Below are 21,509 nucleotides of genomic sequence, written 5' to 3'. Positions count from 1 at the left end.
TGGATACGTGACCATGATAGCCATTCAGAGGCTACAATGGTCACATTAAGGTAAGGAGAGACAAGGAAGCACAGAAACCAGCAGGAGTAGAAACGCACTAGAAAGTGGTTGGGTATTAGTAAGTTGAGTACGACTTCTTTCATGATTTTATACCATTCTGGGATCCTTAATAAAAATGCTTAAAGAGGATGTACCACCTGGTACATCCTCTTTAACCTAAACCCACTGATCGAACGGCGCCGAGACGGGGAAGCCAGTGCCGCGGTCCGTTTTTCAGACCGAGCCCCCGTTCCTGTGCACAGCACCGTTCTATGCACCGGAACCGGCTGGTGCTCAAGCACTGGAGGCGGGCCAGGCGGCCCCAGTGGGAGGGAATTCCCTCCCCTGTATGACGCGGCTCCATTTATTCTAAGGACCGCGGACGAAAAACGGACCGTGGCACCGGCTTCCCCGTGCCGTCACTGTTCGATCAGTGGGTTTAGGTTAAAGAGGATGTACCAGGTGGTACATCCTCTTTAAGTAGACGACTAATCCCTTTAAGTCACGGTTGGAAGTACATGTCCAATTCCTAATAATTACTGGCCATTATTAGAATACAGTTTAAATTTCGGCTAAAACGTGCATTCATGAAATGTTCACCTGTATGTATCATGTATATTCTGGTTGTTTAACACATGCAGAAAACTCCATTTAAGAAAATGGGGATTTCAGTAGGTTTGTCCACCCACCATTCATTCCATTGTACACACTTCTGTGATGAGATGACATTTCATCTGCTACTTGTCGCCTTAAGGAGCCTTCCCTGCTGCTCCCACTCAAAAGTTTGAGATGTTCTGGGCTACCTCCAAAATGTCTGAGATGCTCAGGGCTACTGCCCCTTGCTTTTTGAAGATGATCTGAGTTTCCACTTAATGTATGTTTTTGGAGATGATCTGGGCTGCCACTGCTGAGCTTTTGATACTCTGGACTACCACCAGACCTATGCTTTTTAAAATGTTCAGGACTACTACTTAATATTTGTTTTTGTAGATTTTCTGGGCTACTACAAGTATGCCTTTGTGGCTCAGGACTACTTTTACCCACACTTTTATGATGCTCTGGACTGGCACTTTTCAGATGTTTCTGATGGTCAGGGCTTGCTGAACTCCTAGGCTTTTGAAGATGTTCTGGGCTGCCACTTCTGTGTTTCTGGTGTTCAGGACTTCCTTCACTTTTGCTTTTTTGAAGGTGTTCAGGACTGTTGGTAGAATTTGGTTTATGATGGTCTGGACTATCTGTACTGCCTGCACTGGATGTGCTACTTCCATCACCAACATCGCGCAGGAAAGTACTGGTTGTTGTATTCAACTGGCAGAGGCTATTTTGGCTGTCGATGGAACTGCGACTACCAGCAACTCCAATTTTTTCGTCATCTAGCAAAAAACAAAGTTCTTTCAGTTCAAGGTTTTCTTTTACCACTTCTTCTTGTCTAACTTCAAGCTCCTTTAATTTTTGCAAATACAACGTAACCTCTTTCTGCATTATTCCAGAAGTATATCTTCCCAGTCTTTGCCATTCTCTCGAAATCCGTTTTCCCTTTTGTCTGTCATCATCCAAGAAGCAACATAGGTCTCTGAGTTCTTGGTTGTCTTCTTGCAGCTTCTGATTCACGTCCTTAAACAAAAGGATATTTTCTATTAGTAAATGATTGAGCTGGGAATCATACATATCTCATTGCCTGCAAATTGTTTAGATGAAAATATGACGACTTTGAAAAGATACAATTTACGCTCATCTATGTGATTTATTCAAAACGCATTTTTTAGTACATTAAATCTGATATAATATTTCATAAGCCGATGCAGGGAAACCATCATTCTGAAATTAAACTAATTTTTCTGTCATCTACATGTCTAAAACAATTGCAATATCTTTCCTTTACTGTAGCTATAAAAAGTTACAAGCCCTTTTGCAATCAGAGGTCCCTTTTATTTTAATACCACATTTAGGATGTCAGCTATTTCATACATATTTTTTGATCAAAAGGTGGGTATGATATCAGCATAAGAGAGAGGGCAAACATTCCCTACGGACATGTTAGGGAACGTGATTGCTTTTCCTTCTGCTAAGAACGTATCCTCCTTTTAATTAAATTAAAATAATAATAATACAAATATATAAAATAGTATCTATCTATCTATCTATCTATCTATCTATCTATCTATCTATCTGTTTTTCTATTAATGTGTCTATTTTTTAGCATGTAGCATACACCTGCATAGTGAAAATAGTTGTATTGGATTGGCATCTTTTTATTTGTGTTACACGTGGGGTGAGTGTATGCCTCCACCTTGGATTTATGCACTCCAATTATCTCATACCATGGGTGATTTAAAGGGGTTGGCCACTTTACAGTAAAATCGGTCAGTGTACAGTATTAGTAGGTGTACTCACTGTATATACTGACATCAGCCCCCTGTGTACCTCATAGAGTTAAATCAGACTCCCCTCCTCCAGACTGTGCTGCCCTGCTCTGTGGTGTTTTGGTTCATAAGATTCCTTATATGGAGGAGCATGTGACCATGCCCCGCCCCCCAGTGTCCACCACTGAGCCTGTATATGTCTATGGAGAACACAGGGGACAGGGCCTGGTCACATGCTGCTCCATGTCAGCCATTTTATGAGACAAAACCGAGCAGGGCAGCCCAGCCTGGTGAAGGGGAGTCTGATTTTACCTTGTACTGACCTATTTTACTATAAAGTGGCCAACCCCTTTAAGCAGAGATTAATTGGATCATGCATGCCCAGAGTATAGGCTTAGTATTAGCCCAGGAGAGGCCAGTGTACAGTGTAGGAACCATTCCCCTGAGGTCAACTTAACATGGCGGGATGGTACACACCATTTAATCAAATGCTAGGATCCTTCTTTTCTATTTATTCGGGGAAAAAAACCTGCTGATATGTCCCTATTGCACAGGAGACGCCATGGGGGAGGTACGTGTCTTACTTCCCTCTTCAGTTCAATTCTGGTGCAATTACTATTTTTCTCCACATTTCGGTGAGATCATTAGGAGCATTGGGGTACTACCCGCCCCCATAGTGCTGATACAGCCTTCCCCTGGCCAGCCCGCTACATTCATTATCATTAAAAAGGGGCAGGCTGGCTAGGGGCGGGCCAAATTGGTGCAATGGGGGCTGGCTGTGCTCCTATAAGGTGCCCCAGTGTTCCTAACTGACTAAATGACAGCGCCAAGGAGGAACATAAGGAATGGCATGTCTTAACATTTGCAGCGTGCAGTTGTAATTTTCTTTTTTTTATCTATTTACCTCTACTGCATCTCTCTTACAAATGACTTACATTGCAACTCTAAAAATGATTGACACAACTGAACAACCTATGTACTTATACCCTATACTGTATGACTGCATTGTATAGTATTGTCATCCATTCATACATGGATTGGCATTGCTTTATTCTGAGCATTGCAGTATACATATTTAATACAAAAATACAGTAGCCACTCAAGTTACAAATGATTGCAGATTGAAATGTATCTTGAACCGAAAACTGTATGGACAACTAGTAATTGATTCGCAAGTCCCCAAAATATCATTCCAAAAAAGTATGTACATTGAAGATAAATGAGCAAATAACTAATGCAGAAAAATCAAGCCGTTACTAATAAAAATCTAAACCAGCTGTTAGGGTCCATTACACAGAGGGATAAACTGCTAATTCAGGCCAATTTGGCAGATTATTGCATGTAATAAAAACAACGATCAGCCAAAGAACCTATAATCGGCCGATTGTTGTTATTTAAACTTGGTTAAAAGTCATTGGCCGCAGGCCGTGCATCACTAGTGGTGCGCTACTTTTGGCTGATGACACTTGAAAAATAATAAGGATTATACTTACCTATTCTCCCCCATTGTGCTGCAGCCTTTGCTTGTGTTCCCTACTCACTGTTGATGCTTCTGTCCCCTTCTCTTAAATGACAAGCCGCTCAGCCAATCACTGACCAGAGGCTGTCCCTTAACCTACTCTATGCAATGAATTTCAAAACTCTTCTAGAAATAAAGATATTTTAGAAATAAATATGGATTACACTGTTAAACACCTACACTAAAATCATTGATTTCTCAAGAATAGTAATGGTACACATAGTAGACAAATATGGGTATGTAGCTATACTTACTTGTAGTATTCTAGAATGGTTTACGCACATTAGTGTTTATTAAGCTTTGGATTGTGAGAATGCTTGGATCAGTGAGCTTGGTAATATTATATCTAAGATAAAAAAAAATTTCCACAGAGCTGTTGTTTCTCCATTTGGTTATGGCAACTGTGCTATCTACATGGCAACAAGCCTAGATTTTATTTTCTGATTGGAAAAAAAAACTATCAACTGCAAATAGCCTCATTAAATTATATCTCCCCTCCCAGCCAGTAACATAAGTAGCTGGGGTATATAGACAAAAAACACACAAAAACACATATGTTTAGTTTTGACATGCCTTTCTTTGTGTAGAGAAAAGTGGACATGGAAGGCAATACACGGAAAACCATAGAAGACAGGACTTTGTTGCAGGCTCCAAAAGAGCTGTAAGAATGGTGGCAAACACTAAAACTAAAAACCTTCATAAGGCTTGTGGAAAAAAAAGTAATTATAATTAGTAAAGAAAACTAATAAAAAGGACACCTGGTGCAGATTTTTGGGGTCTCAAACCCAAAGTAGGATCTTTACTCTCAGGGTCTTGTCTGTAACATACTACATTTCCAAACTAGGGAGACTTAACTAAAGAAAAAGAGACCAACCACAGCTCGCCTCTGAAACCTGCTGATAGGTAACAATCCTCAGCTAATCATTGTCTGTATTATGCATGGCAATATCTGCCCGATTCTGCCTGATTGGCAGATACTTGCCACTTGTAATAGCCTCCTTACTCTCCCCACACCTCTGAGTTTACTGGATCACAGCTACTAAAGGTTCTGTATATTTCTTCTGGAGAGAGAACCAGAAGACCATTACAATACCTGGTGGCATTGTATCAACGGTGGAGGAGGAATAATGGTATGTGGTTGTTTTTCCGAGGTTTGCTGAATAAGTCACTAACAGTTAATGATATGCAAAATTAAAAGGTGGCTAGATTCATTTCTGAATTTATTCATCTGAATAGTTTTCCAGATGTCTCTAAGCCCATCTTTGGGAGGTAGACACATCGGGTGCGACGGAAGAACTTATTGCTTTGAGCAACGAACTATAAAGGCAAAGAGATGGTAGAGTTTATGCCCTTCAGCACTAGAAGAAATATATTTCAGAAAGAGATGAAAAGCTTCCTCAATATAAAAGCTAAAATTTTCAAAATAGGGTGAAATGGAGACTTAAACATATTACATGCCATAATTTTTAAAACAGGCTTCAGAGCTGCCTACACTTCCCCTACAGCGAATGAGTCCCGGCAATTTAGCAAAGCCCTTTATAACCTCAGAGAGAAAAAATGATGGTCCTTTTACCAAATTAGAGCCCATTAATACATTCTTACACTCAATCCACCTTCCCAAGTTACATACGGAGGCTAAATTAACTGCTCCTCTCACAATGACTACGTTTCTTTCTTTAATCTGGGCAATGGCAAGCTCTTTGTAGTACAGGTTAAGGATATATTAGACCCACACTTTCCTAAAGAATGTAATTTAATAACAGCAGGAGAACACTTCTCACATCAAGTGTTAGAACCATATATCACTGTAATTCCAAAGAGGAAAAGGACCATTATACCTCTTTTTTGCTATTTAATGGCAACCTAAAATGGTGTGGAATACTACTCTAACTGCAATGTATCAGTGGCTTTCTGGATAGTTTAATCATCTCAGAGCAGATGGGGTTCATACCATAGAAAAAGGGCAAGTTTGAAATGATCAGATTTATCCATTCTATATACTGTACTAAGCAAAAAAAAAATTCTAAAATGTTGAAAGATGTTTGATAAGGTTTGAACAGATTTTCAGACTTGGTCATAAATTGGTCAGAAACAGCAGTATAATATTAATAGGCATCCACATTAGGTGGTAACCTAGGTGGTAACATTACCTTCTACCTCTTGGTTGGTCAGAACAAAGATGCTGAAACCCTACACACTTACTAAGCTTATTTGTGCATGGATGGTACTATGACCAGCAGCTTTAATGTACCTTATTCCCCCAAATGTGTGTACTTTATGGTACTTTTATGGATCTGCTTCCTGCTGACCCATACTTGGAAAGGAGGTGTATTGTCTAATGCTTGGATCCTGTGAGGATTACATAGGAGTGGCAGCGGTCTTTATTGTGTGCTTATGCAAGAGATGTGCCTTGGAGTCAGCATAACTCGACTAGGTGATAATCTCCAACACATTTAGCTCACCTAAGTTATGTCAGATTTATGCTATGGAGCGCTGTCTATTATTTTGCAAATGTGTTTAAGAAATGTTAGACTTTCTTTATCCATTCCACGCTTGGACATGACCAAGAGAGTCTAATGGCCCTATTCCACGGAACGATTATCGTTCATAAACTCGCTCCAACGACCGCTCGTTAACGATAATTGCTTCGTGGAATTGGTGTAAACGAGCGAACGACAAAGGCAAAATCGTTATACTGTCGTTCAAAATTGTTTTTCAGCATGTCGAAAAAAAGTTGTTGGTCTTTGGAAGATAATTCGCTAATCGGTTCGTAAAATTAGAAATCTTTCAGTGGTTCGCAAAAAGGTTTAAAAAAAGTAGGTGTGTTGTATGGTCATGATCACCCAGGCGAACGTTTTAAATAACCATGTGACGACCGCAAAATAATCATTACACTACATATATCATTCACGTTATGTGTTATCGCTAAAAAAAAATTGTTTAGTGATCGTTAACGAGCGGTCGTTGGAGCGAGTTTATGAACGATAATCGTTCTGTGGAATAGGGCTATAACACTCTTGAAAACCATTGTCTATTAATTATCCTCCTCATTCAGACTTGGGGGGGGGGTATCCTGTGGTGCATCTGAAAAAAATAATTCCACTGAGGATTTCATAGGTTTCCTTTAAGAAATTGAAGTTGTTAATTTGTTTTGAAACCCCTTGCCGGATCTTAGGTCTCCATAGAGCTAAACCGGTCAAGCTGAGAGGGTTTACAGTCTGAAGGAATTTATGTGACATTCTAGTTTACAGTCTCATGATGGGAAAATTGGGAGGTTTAATGGGCACAATTGCTCTATATATTTAAGTAAAAGGTATGTCCACTAGGGCAACTTCACAGAGGTAATAAATTAAATGATGGAAGATTCATATAAAACTCGCAATGAGAAAGAAGACATGTTTCTTTTTGTTCCTTTTTATTATTGCGTATTCTTGTGGATGCCAGAATATTAAAATCCAGATTCTAATTGCTAATTATATCCAACTGTAACTAGAATGTCACCTTAATAAATAACCTCTCTTAAACACTGCACCACAATATGCTTAGCCTCAATGGATCACTCGGTATAAGAAAAAATACTAAGATGAGCCTTGCTTTGCACAAATTTACTGCACGTAATAAAAAACACAGTTGGAAAACATTTTTCAGAAGGGAATGAGCTGCATCATAAAAGACTTAAGGGCTTTAATAATACTGATGGAAAATTTCCAACACAGAAAGACACACACAAAAAAAAAGAATATAAATTTAGATGAAAGGGTAACACCATACATTGAGGCGCCGACAGATTTATATAAACCATTCAGTGGGAATAATATTTTATTTTTATCTTTATATTCTTCCTGACTTGATAACAAATGAAAGCACATTGAACGGCTCAAAGGAAGTCTCAGGATTAAAATGTTCACATTATAAAATATCTATGGCAAATAATTCTCATCCAAAACTTACTTAACTATCAGATCTGTTCACAAAAAGTGAATAATTACCGAGTGGGATCCAAGTAATCGTTCAATTCTAATGAGTTAATGCATGAAAAAATATCTAAGAACTTTTCTATGAGACTGGGCATAGCTGTGTATCTCATTGTAACTGTAAGTCATCATATTTTTGCTAATTCCTTTTAAGATTAATGTTCAAAAATTCAGTGTGAAATTACAAAATATTTTTTTGTCAAAAAGTCGCACAAAAGTAACATAATAGATGTCCTGCTGTCGTTACCCTAGAGATAAGCTGTAGGCTATGTTCACATGAAACTGGCTCAGTTGCCCCTAGCAACCAATCAGATTCCACCTTTCATTCCTCACAGACTCTTTGGAAAATGAAAGGTGGAATCTGATCGGTTGCTAGGGGCAACTGAGCCAGTTTCACTTTACACCATGTTTGACAAATCTTCCCCATGTCTGTAATTTTGAGGTAAAAATATGGATATATATGCTATACAACAATGCGCTTCATTAAAGTCAATGGTATATTGGCCGGCAGTGCAAAAACTGCATAGAATAACGGTGTTAGTTAAGTACAACCATCCAAATAATGAACATTATTTATGCAAAACAAGAGTCCGTGGAGCCTCAGTTACGAGTCTCAAAACACGGGATAGCCTGGCTATCCCGTGTTTTGAGACTCGTAACTGAGGCTCCACGGACTCTTGTTTTGCATATTTAAATTTTTGGGGGCATCAGTGGAGACTCTTGATTGAGTACTTCATTGGAATTTTTTTCGCTGTTCTCCTTGAGTTCAGTGATTACTGTGTTTTGTTGGTTGATTTTTCATTGCCCCAACTAGCCAGAATCCTACCCCACACTGACGAGGGGCAAAAACCCCGAAACGGCTGTCTGTGGGTGGAAGCCTGCCTTTGCAAGCCCTTGTCATGATCGCAATGCTCGCACCTTGAGTTAGACATTGACAAAAGGGGCCACCCTGTTGTTTCCCTGTCTATGTTCCAATACTCGCAACCGAGTGGGACTTAAGGGGTTATTTATCAGGGTGGTGTGGTGCTCTCCCCATCTTGGAGGCACCCCGTTGGCAACAGGCTAGAGATATCTGGCTATCCCGTGTTTTGAGACTCGTAACTGAGGCTCCACGGACTCTTGTTTTGCATATTTAAATTTTTGGGGGCATCAGTGGAGACTCTTGATTGAGTACTTCATTGGAATTTTTTTCGCTGTTCTCCTTGAGTTCAGTGATTACTGTGTTTTGTTGAATGAACATTATTTACCATCTGCTTTCGTACAATATGGCCCTTTTTTCTTCATCTGTTCACACTGTTTTATTATCACTCAAAATTACGATCACACTGTGTGTGAACCTAGCCATGATCTATAAGAAAACCCCACAATTTAATTTTGGATCATGCTTTGTAGCAATTGCCCTAGAAGAGTATAACATTGACCATAATGGGATTTAAATTTTTTATATATATAATAAGTATTGAGTGCATAAGTACTAAAATGCTCGAATGCTCGTTACTCAAGTGTTTTCAAATGCTCGAGTGTTCGATTTGAGTAACAAACCCCATTTAAGTCAATGGGAGACTGAAGCACTTTTTCAGGGACCTCCTATTCGGCAAAGGGGAGGGTGTACCTGAAAACCTCAGAAATTAATGGAAACACCTTAGAAATGGGATGGGAACAGCGGGGGAGGCATGCATGGATGCATTAAAAACTTCCAGGTAACTGTATCAAAAGGACCTTTCAATGAGAGGGGGCAATATTGTAGACCAGCCTGTGCTGTAGGACTACATAAGAACTGTGCCAAGAACAGATCAAACTTTTATTTCCAGGTCAGAGGCCACAAAGCTACTCCAACAACACCCCCTGGTTATACTCCTACAAACCTCCTGTTTATACTCTTACAACACCTCCTGGCATTACTCCTGCAACACCTCCTAGAATTACTCCTGCAACACCTCCTGGCATTACTCCTACAACACCACCTCGCATTACTCCTACAACATCTCCTGGCATTACTCCTACAACACCTTCTGACATTACTCCTGCAACATCTCCTGGCATTACTCCTGCAACACCTCTTGGCATTACTTCTGTAACACCTCCTGGCATTACTCCTGCAACACCTCCTGGCATTACTCTTACAACACCTCCTGGCATTACTCCTACAACACCTCCTGGAATTACTCCTGCAACACCTCCTGGCATTGTTCCTACAACACCTACTGGCATTACCCTTACAACACCTCCTGGTTATATTTCTGAACACCTCCTGGTATTACTGCTACAACACCTCCTGACATTACTCCTATAACACTTCCTGGTTATACTTCAGAACACCTGGTGTTACCCTTACAACACCTCCTGGCATTACTCCTAAAACAATTCCTGGTTATACTTCTGAACACCTCCTAGTTTTACTATTACAGCATCTTATGGCATTACTGCTATAACACTTCCTGGTTATACTCCTAAAGACCTCCTAGTATTGCTCCTGCAACACCTCCTGGCTTTACTCCTACAACACCTCCTGCTATGGCTTCTGCTATACACTAAATATATCGCACATACTATATGTTGGAATACCTTGTTGTACTGACGTATATCCACCATGAGTGAACCACTGTTTTACATAAATCGTAATAAAACAGAAAGGGGTGGTTCTGATTAGGGATGAGCGAACCGAACCAGATTTGTTACGAACTTTACAAAAAGTTTGGTTCTGAACCTAACTTTGAGAGAGTTCATATTGAATCTAAAAAATCACAGAATAGACCAGGATACAAGGGATTATTACTCCTAGAATCCCTTTTATCCTGGTTTTCTGTGAATATCAAGATGTGTGACGTCATCCCTGTTAGGGTGAGACCTTAAATTAGTCTCCTCAGATATACCTGGGTGCTGCCTAATCAAAAATGTAATGTGACAGCTGTCTGTGAGTATCAACCAAGACACATAAAAGCAACTTCAGTGTTCAAGCTAATCTATTTTATCAAGTGAAAATCTCAGTTTAAAGCTTTACAGTAAAGCTTCAAAAAAATTTATAGGAGAACCCTATTTAACCAAAAAAGTAAAAAAAAAAAAGTCCAAAAAAAGTCCCATCACTGTCCCATCACTGCACAGTTGTGTAGAAAAATGTTGGTGACTCATTAGGATTCTTTGTGTCCAAGACCGTGTACCCCAGTGCTTATGTCTGGTCCTTTAATTATGGGCAAGGGCAGTACATGTCTGTTATTGCCCATTGGGTCAACATCCTCCCAGAAGACCATCAGAAAGTTAGCCCATTCTTGCCACTGTCACCTTCCCGGTGCTTTAGGGGGCCAGTTCTGCCTCCACCACCTTGCAACCATCTGCCGCTTTGACTGCAGTCCAACCTGCCCCGGTGTCTTACCAACTATGTCAGTCCCGGCGCTCTCAGGCTGTCCTTCATTTTGTGAGCCTGGGTGAACGGAGCCACAGTGGGCAGGAGCTCCTCCGGACCATTAGGGAGAAGATATATAAATGGCTGACCCCACGTCAACTAATGGTGGGAAGTGTTGTAGCCCACAAAGGGAGGAACATTGTCTCTGCAGTGCAGCAAAGAGGGCTGTCATACACCTTGTATGGCACATGTAATAAACCTCATAGTGCACAGGTTTCTTCGAACATGTCCTGCCAATTGTTGATCCCTTTTGAGGACGCGACTCTGTTTGTGAGCAGGCATGACTATGGGATGAACAAAGTCAACCCACTCGTCCGTGTTCTGGAAAATTAGCTGAACAACATCATCAGCGAGGATTCCCAGGCCATCACTCCAAGGCTGAACATCCTCCTCTGTCAATCGTCTGTTCTCAACCATACTGGCCTGGGTGACTATTCCTCCTCCTCAAAAAGTCTGTTCTCAACCATACTGGCCTGGGTGCAATCAATTGGTGCCGCCTCCTCCAATAGTCTCTTTTCAACCATACTGGGCTGGGTGCAATCAAGTGCTGCTGCCTCCTCCTCCTCTGTCAATTGTCTGTTCTTAACCATTTGTCTGGTTCCACTGTCAAATGTCTGTTTTCCACCTTACTGGGTCCAAGGAACTTTGTGTCCTATGTCCCCTGTAATCACTTACACCTTGGCTAATTTTTTTCACTATTTTCGCACTTTTTTTTTTCACTTTTTTCATTGTAATAGCAACTGCAACTAAACGAAACTATACCCTATCAGACTCCCACTATTGTAGCTGCAATTATTTAGCCGTTATAGCAAGGTTCCTTCGATCGAACCGAACCGAACTTTTCAAAAATTCACTCATCCCTAGTTCTGATCTAGACCCTTGTCTATTAGCTCAGAGTCATACATGCAATGTTGGAGACAAGCACAGGAGAGATCTAAATTACTGACAATTACTCACTGTATACCAGTATCACTATTTGTGACTATTTATTTCTTAATTTATTTTAGGCACACTTATAAACTACTAGTCCCAAAAAGGACTATTGGGTTTTTTAAAGCTAATTGTCAGTACGTACCTAAGCACACTAAGCCCTTTAATTCCACTGTCTGCTCCAGCTCCTCTTCTTGACAGCTAACAGACCACAAGTGAATCGAGTATCAGGGGACCTGAGTCTTTATGAACCCAGGTCACCTGATGCGGCTGGCCAATCACTGCTATTCTTGCAGCCAACATGATTGTGTCATAGCAGGATGTTCCAGACCCTTCCCTGCATGTTTATTAAAGCTGCTAAACATGCAAGGAGGAGACTTGAGCACCTGGCAGTACTCATTTGAGCATCCAGTACTTTTGAGTACCCCAATATTCAAGCAAATAGTGAGCTTGAATGAGCTCATCTCTAATAAGAAGCTACTTCTTTGTGGAAGTTTGCTGCTTTACTTCGATTCTTCTGAAATTAACACTGACACAAGACATAAGATTTTGCTCGTTTCAAATGTAACATACTTTTTAACTCACACCTAAAGGTTAGTAAGTTGATCCAGACATAAAGCAGACAATGGCCTTCTATGTGTCATCCAATTTAATTAATTTCTCCAAAAGACAAGATATTTTAGAACACCTTTGTTTTTGTTATTTATTTCACATACTGTATAAGCCCAACACACCTAAACCTGTTCCTCTTTAGGTGTTATAAGTGACCTTCTCTGGCTGTCTATTGGGACTTCCAAGGTTTTTTGCTACTTTGCTTGTTTTTCAGTTATTATCATAAGCTTTTTTACAGTATGCGTTGACCTACTCATATATACAGTATCTAACATGCTCGATGCATACTTTAGGCCATATATTAATTTGTGTAATTTTTTTTTTTTTTAATACAATTGTATGAAAACAGAACATATATTGCACAGAATACTGCTTGTTTGCAGTCAGGTAAAGTCCAATTTTTTTTTAGTTTACTTTCTCATCAAAGCACTTAACCCTTTGAGGACCAGGCCCAAAATGACCCAGTGGACCATGCAAATTTTGACCTTAGTGTTTTCGTTTTTCTCTCCTCCCCTTCTAAGAGCTCTAGCACTCTCAGTTTTCTATCTACAAGCCATATAAGTGCTTGTTTTCACAGGAATAGTTGTACTTTGTAATGGCGTCTTTCATCTTACCATAACATGTATGGCGAAATTCCAAAATGATTATTTATGAAGATATAAATACTGTAGGTAAAATCGTAAAAAAGAATGCAATATGGTAACATTTGGGGGGTTCCTGTGTCTACGTAATGCACTATATGGTAAAAGCGACATGATACCATTATTCTATAGGTCATCCTGAACACAACCATATGCAGGTTTACACAGATTCTCTAATGTCATATATATATATTTTTTTATAAAATCCCTTTTTTTGGCAATTAATTATTAATAAAATGGGCCTATTCGTGACGATTATAACGGTTTTATTTTTTCACCTACGGGGCTGTATGGGGTGTCATTTTTTCCGCCATGATCTCTTATTTTTGATTAATACCATATTTGTGAAGATCGAACATTTTAATCACTTTTTTAAAAAAAATTTTATATATATAAAGTAACATCAAATCGGTAATCCGTGCACTTTTTTCCCTCTTTTCGTGTACGCCATTCGCAATGACGCTTGTTATATTTTAATAGATCGGACAATTACGCACGTAACGGTATATTATATGTTTGTTTATTTATTTATTTTTATATGTTTTATTTATATAATGGGAAAGGGGGGTGATTTAAACTTTTATTGGGGAAGGGGCTTTGGGGTAGTGTATTGGTGTTTTAAACTTTTTTTTACACATTTGAAGTCCCTTTGCGGGACTTTTACATTCATTAGTTTGATTTCATACACTGATCATTGCTATGCCATAGGCATAGCATTGATCAGTGTGATAGGCGATCTGCTCATTGAGCCTGCCTGTGCAGGCTCAGTGAGCAGATTGCCGATCGGACCGCACGGAGGCAGGTAAGAGACCTGTCACACTGCGGGGGTCCCGATCGGTAGGTGACAGGGGACTCCCCCTGTCAGTTACACTTAAATGCTGTGGCCACACCGCGATCGCAGCGTTTAAGGAGTTAATGACACGCTGCAGTGTGATCGCTGCAGTCTGTCATTAACGGTGAGGTGCTGGCTGCTTACTGCAGCCGGCCCCCACCTCCTATGAAGCCTGCTCCGGAGCGCGCTTCGTAGCAGGAGAAACACCCAGGACGTACAGTTACGTCCAGGGTCGTCCGGTGACAGACTTCCATGGCATAACTGTATGTCCAGGGTCGTCTAGGGGTTAAAGTGACTCTGTACCCACAATTTGACCTCCCCAAACTGCTTGCACCTTAGGATAGCTGCTTTTAATCCAAGATCTGTCCTGGGGTGCGTTCGGCAGGTGATACAGGTATTGTCTTAAAAAACAACTTTTAAATTTGCATCCCTGTGTCAAATTGGCGTGGCCTAGAGTACCCATGTGCTAGGATTGTGACACCCATCTGTCCCTTCTTCCCGCCCTCTTCATCATTAGGAATGCCCCTAGAACAGTTTCTCCTATTCATCACCTGTGTGAACACTGCACATGAGCTAAATCATTAAGGCACCTGTGCACTGTTCAGACAGGTAATAGTAATAGCAAAAAATCCTGTCTTGGGGCATTCCTAGTGATGAGGAGGGCGGGAAGGAGGGATGGAGGGGCGTTGCAGTCCTAGGGCACACACACTCTAGGCCACACCAATTTGACACAGGGCTGCAAGTTTAAAAGTTGCTTTTTAGGACAAGAACTGCATCACCTGCTGAACAGACCCCAGGACAGATCTTTCCTTCATTCACATATCAACCACTGGATGGGAAACATATGGATACACAGATTTTATGCTTAGTAACTCAAGGATGTCACGTTGTGGTGAAAAGTTGGTAATATTACAACATGCATTAATTATACCCTTGGGCTAGCACTCTCACCACCTTGATAGAAATATAGAAACATAGAAGATTGTCGGCAGAAGAAGACCACTAGGTCCATCTAGTCTGCCCTTTCAGTATTTCCCTTTTTATTATCTTAGGATAAATATATGTTTATCCCAGGCAGGTTTAAATTCTGTTAATGTAGATTTACCAACCACATCTGCTGGAAGTTTGTTCCAAGTATTTACTACTACTTGTAAAGTAATATTTTCTCACCTTGCTTCTGATCTTTCCCCCAACTAAACTCTCACTGTGTCCTCTTGTTCTTGAGTCAATTTTTTGTCTAAAAACACTTCCCTCCTGAACCCTACTTACCTTTGATCACGTCCCCCCTTTCCCTTCTTTCCTCCACACTATACAGATTCAAATCCTTAAAGTGACACTGTCACCTCCTTTTGGCATTCTGACATCTCTACACAGGTGTAAAGGGTAAATTTTGCGTTTTTCATACCTTATTTCATATCATACGTCATGGTGTTTGTTCAAGTAAAAAGTGTCCTTTTATCAACTGCAGATTGTATTAAGTGACATTAAGTGGCATTAGCACCACTTAGCCCCACCCACAACGGCACCGTTGGCCCCACCCCCTTGACGCCCATTGGTTGGTCGACGTAAAGGGGGTGGGGTCTAGACCTTTCAGCCAGCCTATTCCAATGTCCGTCGAGGGGTCGGGGCCATTGGTGCAGTTGTGGGCGGGGCTAAGTGGCGCTAATGCCGCGAGGCCACGCTCACTTAATACAATCTGCAGTTGATAAAAGGACACTTTTTACTTGAACAAACACCATGATGTATGATATGAAATAAGGTATGAAAAATGCTAAATTTACCCTTTACACCTGTATAGAGATGTCAAAATGCAAAAAGGAGGTGACAGTGTCACTTTAAGTCTTTCCTGATATGTTTTATACCTGCCACCCTCCACAATTTTTGTAGCCCATCTTTGGACCCGTTCTATTTAATCAATGTCCTTTTTTTAGGTGAAGTCTCAGGAACTGGACATAGTTTTCCAGATGTGGTCTCACCAGAGCTCTATACAGCAGAATCACAATCTCCTTCTTCCTACTAGTTAAACTTCTAGCTATGCACCCCAGCATACGGTTTGCTTTCCCCACTGCCTGGTTGCACTGGTGACTCATTTAAATTGTTCGATCCCACCAGTCCACAAATTTTTCAGAACTGAAACAAGCCACCTACCCAGGCACATCACAACTAAATCTTTATTTTCTCCTAGTCCATTAGTATCTCACCCACAGCTGAAATCTCTCAATACCTGCTTTACTCACCTATAACCCCTCACAAGACTGATGTCCAGCTATGTTCAGTTTCTTAGGGGAGGGCTCCTCATAGGGCTAAAGAATCACTCAGCCACAGAGTCTACCATACAGTTTCTCAGCCAGCTTTTCACACTACTCTGGCCTTTCTGTGCCATACCTTTAAGGCAACTCTGGGCCGCTGGGTCTCTGTCTCAAAGTGAGAAGACTCACTGGCACACTCCAGTCACACAACTCGATAAGGCTACCCTAACACTACATTTGGTTTTGCCAAGGAAAACTGAGGAAGTGTGATGCTTTGGCCAATGTTTGTTAAGAACCATTGGTTACTGTGAATATTACTTCAAAGGATACCCCTCACTTTGTGTCAGCAGCATGATCCTTCAGGTAGACTGTAATACACTTACAATGCAGTCTATGGTACTTCCGTCAATTCCGTACCATAGCTCGTGTCAGAACAGGACCTCCTACCTGCAGGATTATTTGAGGATCCTGTCGCAGATGCAAAGTGAAAGGTATTCTTTCACATTTGCCACATATCTAGACACCGTTGTAGACCAAGTATACGTCTTCATATGGTAGTAATGGCATTCCCTAATAGCAGTGCACACTTTCTGCAGAATAATAAGCTCTGTAACACTGTAAAAATTGTTCAAGAATGGTTTGAAGAACATATAAAAGAGTTTATGGTATTGACTAGGCTTTCATATTATCTAGATTTTAATCTGATCAATATTCTGTAAATAAAAAAATAAATAAAGGATTGTAAGGATCTGTTGTTAATTTCTTGGTGTCAGGAACTGCAGAACACCTTCAGAAGTATTATGGATTAGTTAGAGTTCTTTAGACTGCCCAAGGGGGACCTGCACAATTATAGGCAAATGTGTTTAACCTCCTCCCCCCGCTTCACAGTAAATTAACGTTGCTACAGCCTATGCCTGATGCTGCATTTATGATAGAGGATAACACAGGTGCAGAAGCTGCGCCTGTGTCATCTCCGATCCCCGGGGGTTCCCGGCTATTAGTGATAGCTGGGGACCAACCGCAACTCTCAGTACCGGAGTCGCGCTCTGGTGCTGAGAGTTAACCCTATAGATACTGCGGTCAGTACGACCGCAGCATCTATAGGGCTCCAGACAGAGAATTCTCCCAGAGGGAGAATTCTCTGTCCGGTGTCCATCGGGGCTCTGCAAAGTGATCGCAGAGCCCCGATGGTAGCCATGGCAACCGGAAGGCTCAGGCTTCTGGCTTCCTGGCTACGGAGGTCGGCGTGGGAGGGAGGTAAGGCAGGGCGCGTGCTGGGGGGAGGAACGGCAGGGCACAAGGCGGGCACGTGGTCGTACGCTCTGCCCCCTCCCCTCTCTCCCCTGCCGCTGTCACAAGATTGTGACAGTGGCAGGGGACAGAGGAGAGGGGGCAGACATAGGGACATCAGCTTATGGGATCATTATGATCCCATAAGCTGGTGTCCTAAAGCGACCTGGGCATTGAGGAATCAATGACCCATGGTCGTGAAAGGGTAAATGTTGCAGCTCATCGGTGAACATAAAAGTCTGACTCACCTCTCCTTGATTTGTCAGCTGTTAATAGTACAGGCAATATAGTGCAGATCCTACAAATAATAAACTACAGCACATACTGAGGTTTTGAAATGTCAAGTATTAATTTGACAGTATAGGCTCTCAAGTTTGCTATTTTCCTACATTTCTGCACTAACATCATGGAACTATAATTAGTATTTCCACCAACTCTATTTAAATCTAACTACCTTACACTTTCTTCAAATAAAAAAAAAAAAAAATCATTTTACTCCTGAACATTAAACCATGACATAGGAAGAGAAACAACTATTCTGTGCAAGAAAATAAATAAATAACTAAATAAACAAATTAAGTACTAAATTATTAAGAATTACCATTATGTAATGTTGTTTATGTACATTTATTTAGGAGTTATATACAAATTGTTTAATTATTTAAATACATTAGATTAAAATTATGTTAACAAAAACATATATAATGACCATATAATATATCTTGGCTGCCCTGAAATATGACTGTAAGTTAAAAGCTAATATTTCAATGTCTTTATTATCTCCAGAGGGGGTACTCCAGAACAAAAAAATGTTTTAAATTAATTGGTGTCAGAAAGTCATACAGATTTGTAAATTACATTCTTAAAAATGTCAATCCTTCCAGTACTTATCTGCTGCTGTATGTTCTGCAGGAAGTGGTGTATGCACTGACAAAGTGCTCTCTGCTGCCACCTCTGTCCGTGTCAGGAGCTGTTCAGAGCAAGGGATTTTTCTGCTGTTCTGGATAGTTCCTGACACAGACAGAGGAGGCAGCAGGGAGTACAGTGTCTGACTTGAACAAATACACCACTTCCTGCAGGGAGTTGTAAGCAACAGCCATTATGTGCCTGTGTTATCTATATATTGGTATCACCTCTCACAGCAATCCTATCTGTGCTGATAAAAAGGACACTGCTGTAAAATAATCTGTACAGAACAGAAAGTCTTGCCTTAGTTTATAGGTCAAATGGTCTAAAAAAATCTTTAAAAAAATATGCTTAACATATAAACTTAATTTATAGAAGGAAATTTTCAGCTTAAACATTCCCTTTAAGTTTAGTTGCAGATAGACACGACCACTTAAAAGCTTCATCATCATGGCACCGTTAGGGAAGTCCAAAGAGCTCTGAACCGCTGCAATCCAGGCAGCTTTCTCCTTACCCAGCCAGGGCTCAGCGTTGGAATGACATTGATCCCAGCTGGGTAATGTATAGATCTGGTCTGCGGCAGCCCAGAGTAATACAGCACTGATCTAATGGATCAGAGCTGTATTAAGTATACTATACTGATCTTGATGAGATATCAGTGTACTTGTATTAGAAGTCAACCCGGGGGAACTTCTAATTAGTGTGTATGTTAAAAAATTCTGTCCCCTAATAAAAGTTTGAATTCCCCCCTCTTTTCCCATTTAGTAAATTGAAATAAAAAAAATAAACATATTTGGTAATCACCCGAACTATCAAAATTATCTCATTCCTGATCATGCACAGAAACAGGATAAGTGCAAAAAAATTCCAGCGCATTTTTGGTTGCATCAAATCCAGAAAAATTGTAATAAAAAGTGATCAAAAAGTTGCATATATGAAAATAAGGCATCGATGGAAAGTATAGATCATGGCGCAAAAAATGACACCTAACACAGCCCCATAGACCAAAGGATAAAAGCATTATAAGCATGGTCAAAGAGCAAAAAAGATTCAAAAATTTTAAAATCAGTCAAATAAAATAAAAGTTGCCTATCATTGTAATCATATTGACTTGAGGAACATATACATACCATGTCAGTTTTACCATAGGGTGAACAGCATAAACACAAAACCCCCAAAAATAAAAATGTGTTTTATTTTCAATTTCACCACACATATACATTTATTCCAGTTTCACAGCATATTCTATGCAAAATGTAAGTCTGCCTTTGAAAAGTACAATTAGTGATGCAAAAAATGAGGGTTCATGTGGGTCTGTAGGTAAGAAAATACAAACGCTATGGCCTTTTAAACAAAAGGAGGAAAAAAATAAAGTGTGAAAATGAAAATTCTCCCAGTCCTTAAGGGGTTAAAGGGAATCTGTCAGTTAGGGCATCCTAAGGAGCAGCCTAAAGCCCCTATTCCACTGGTCGTTAAGAGGAGCAAACGAGCGCTCTCAGCTATTCAACGAGGCTGCAGCGAGCGGGTGAGTGCGGGAGGGGGCTGCGGGGAGCTGCGGGGGGGCTGCCCCAACGGGGCGACGGCCGCAGATCGCTAATATATCAGTCAGACATGAACGATTTCGGCTGATCGTTGCACTCTATTCCACGGGACGATTATCGTCTGTAGCAGCCGATATCGGCCGAATACGGGCGATAATCGTTCCGTGGAATATGGCCTTTATTATTTATTATAGGTCTAGTAAGAGAAGCAGCAGGCAGCCATATCAGTGCACCAAGAAGTAAAGTACTGCCCACTGTGCACCGAACCTTATTTGTATATAGATATAGGAGGAGATTTATCAAGCATTGTGTAAAGTTAAACTGGCTCAGTTACCCCTAGCAACCAATCAGATTCCACCTTTCATTCCTCACAGACTCTTTAGAATATGAAAGGTGGAATCTGATTGGTTGCTAGGGGCAACTGAGCCAGTTTCACTTTACACCCTGTTTGATAAATCTCCCCCATAATTACCGGTTCGTAAAGACTGCACACTGAAGCAACATATTAAGTGCACCATGTGCTGCTGTCAAGGTCGTTTATTATATCAACAGGTTAAGATGCCCAGGCCAGGATTTCATAGCCAAACAAAATTTATTGAGTAAGATGAGCAAGCTTGAGTAAAGTGATTACTCCTCTATGAATCAAAATGAAAAAAGGAAGAGGACCAACAGCATAGACGACAGAACACTATCAAAGAAAGCAAAGAAAACAACACTGAGAAATAGTCAAATATAAAATGTTAATAAGGCTATGTTCAGACCTCGTAAGAGACCGGCCGCTCCGTTGTGGAACATCCGGTCTCATTAAAGATCATTAAGATTAACTTTAGTGTCTTTAAATTTCCACTGCACACAATGGAGCGTGCGGCCGGAGCCGCTCAATCCTCAGTGTGCACTGACAGGGTTTTCTGCGTCCACTATTCAATGAATAGCGGCCGCAGAAAAAAATGACATGTGAGTTGTTTGCGGTGGTGCTAAGGATCCTGGCCGAAGCGTATACTATGTGTATACGCTCTGGCCGGGATTCCATAGACAGCAAGGTAACGTATATTTTCGTAATAATGACGCCCGTTGTTGCAGTCGGGAACAACGGACGTACTTTTACGAAAATATACGTTGTGTGAACTTGGTATAATACTGTAAAGAGTCCTAGATAGATAGATAGGAGATGATAGATAGATAGATAGATAGATAGATAGATAGATAGATAGAT

The 21,509-nt window shown here is 40.7% G+C and overlaps 1 protein-coding gene across 1 annotated transcript in view; it reads right to left on the bottom strand.

The window, feature by feature from the left end:
• CCDC85A (coiled-coil domain containing 85A) overlaps positions 1 to 21,509 on the bottom strand; it is a 211,400-nt gene that overhangs the window by 170,029 nt on the left and 19,862 nt on the right. The window contains exon 2 of the mRNA XM_069954923.1: positions 729 to 1,653. Within this exon, the coding sequence (XP_069811024.1) occupies positions 729 to 1,653 (925 nt within the window). The remainder of the gene's footprint in view (positions 1 to 728; positions 1,654 to 21,509) is intronic.

Source organism: Dendropsophus ebraccatus, chromosome 15 (genome assembly GCF_027789765.1).
Source record: "Dendropsophus ebraccatus isolate aDenEbr1 chromosome 15, aDenEbr1.pat, whole genome shotgun sequence".
Lineage (NCBI taxonomy): Eukaryota > Metazoa > Chordata > Amphibia > Anura > Hylidae > Dendropsophus > Dendropsophus ebraccatus.
The sequence above is the reverse complement of the archived record's forward strand: the minus strand, read 5'-3'. Positions and strand labels throughout refer to the sequence as shown.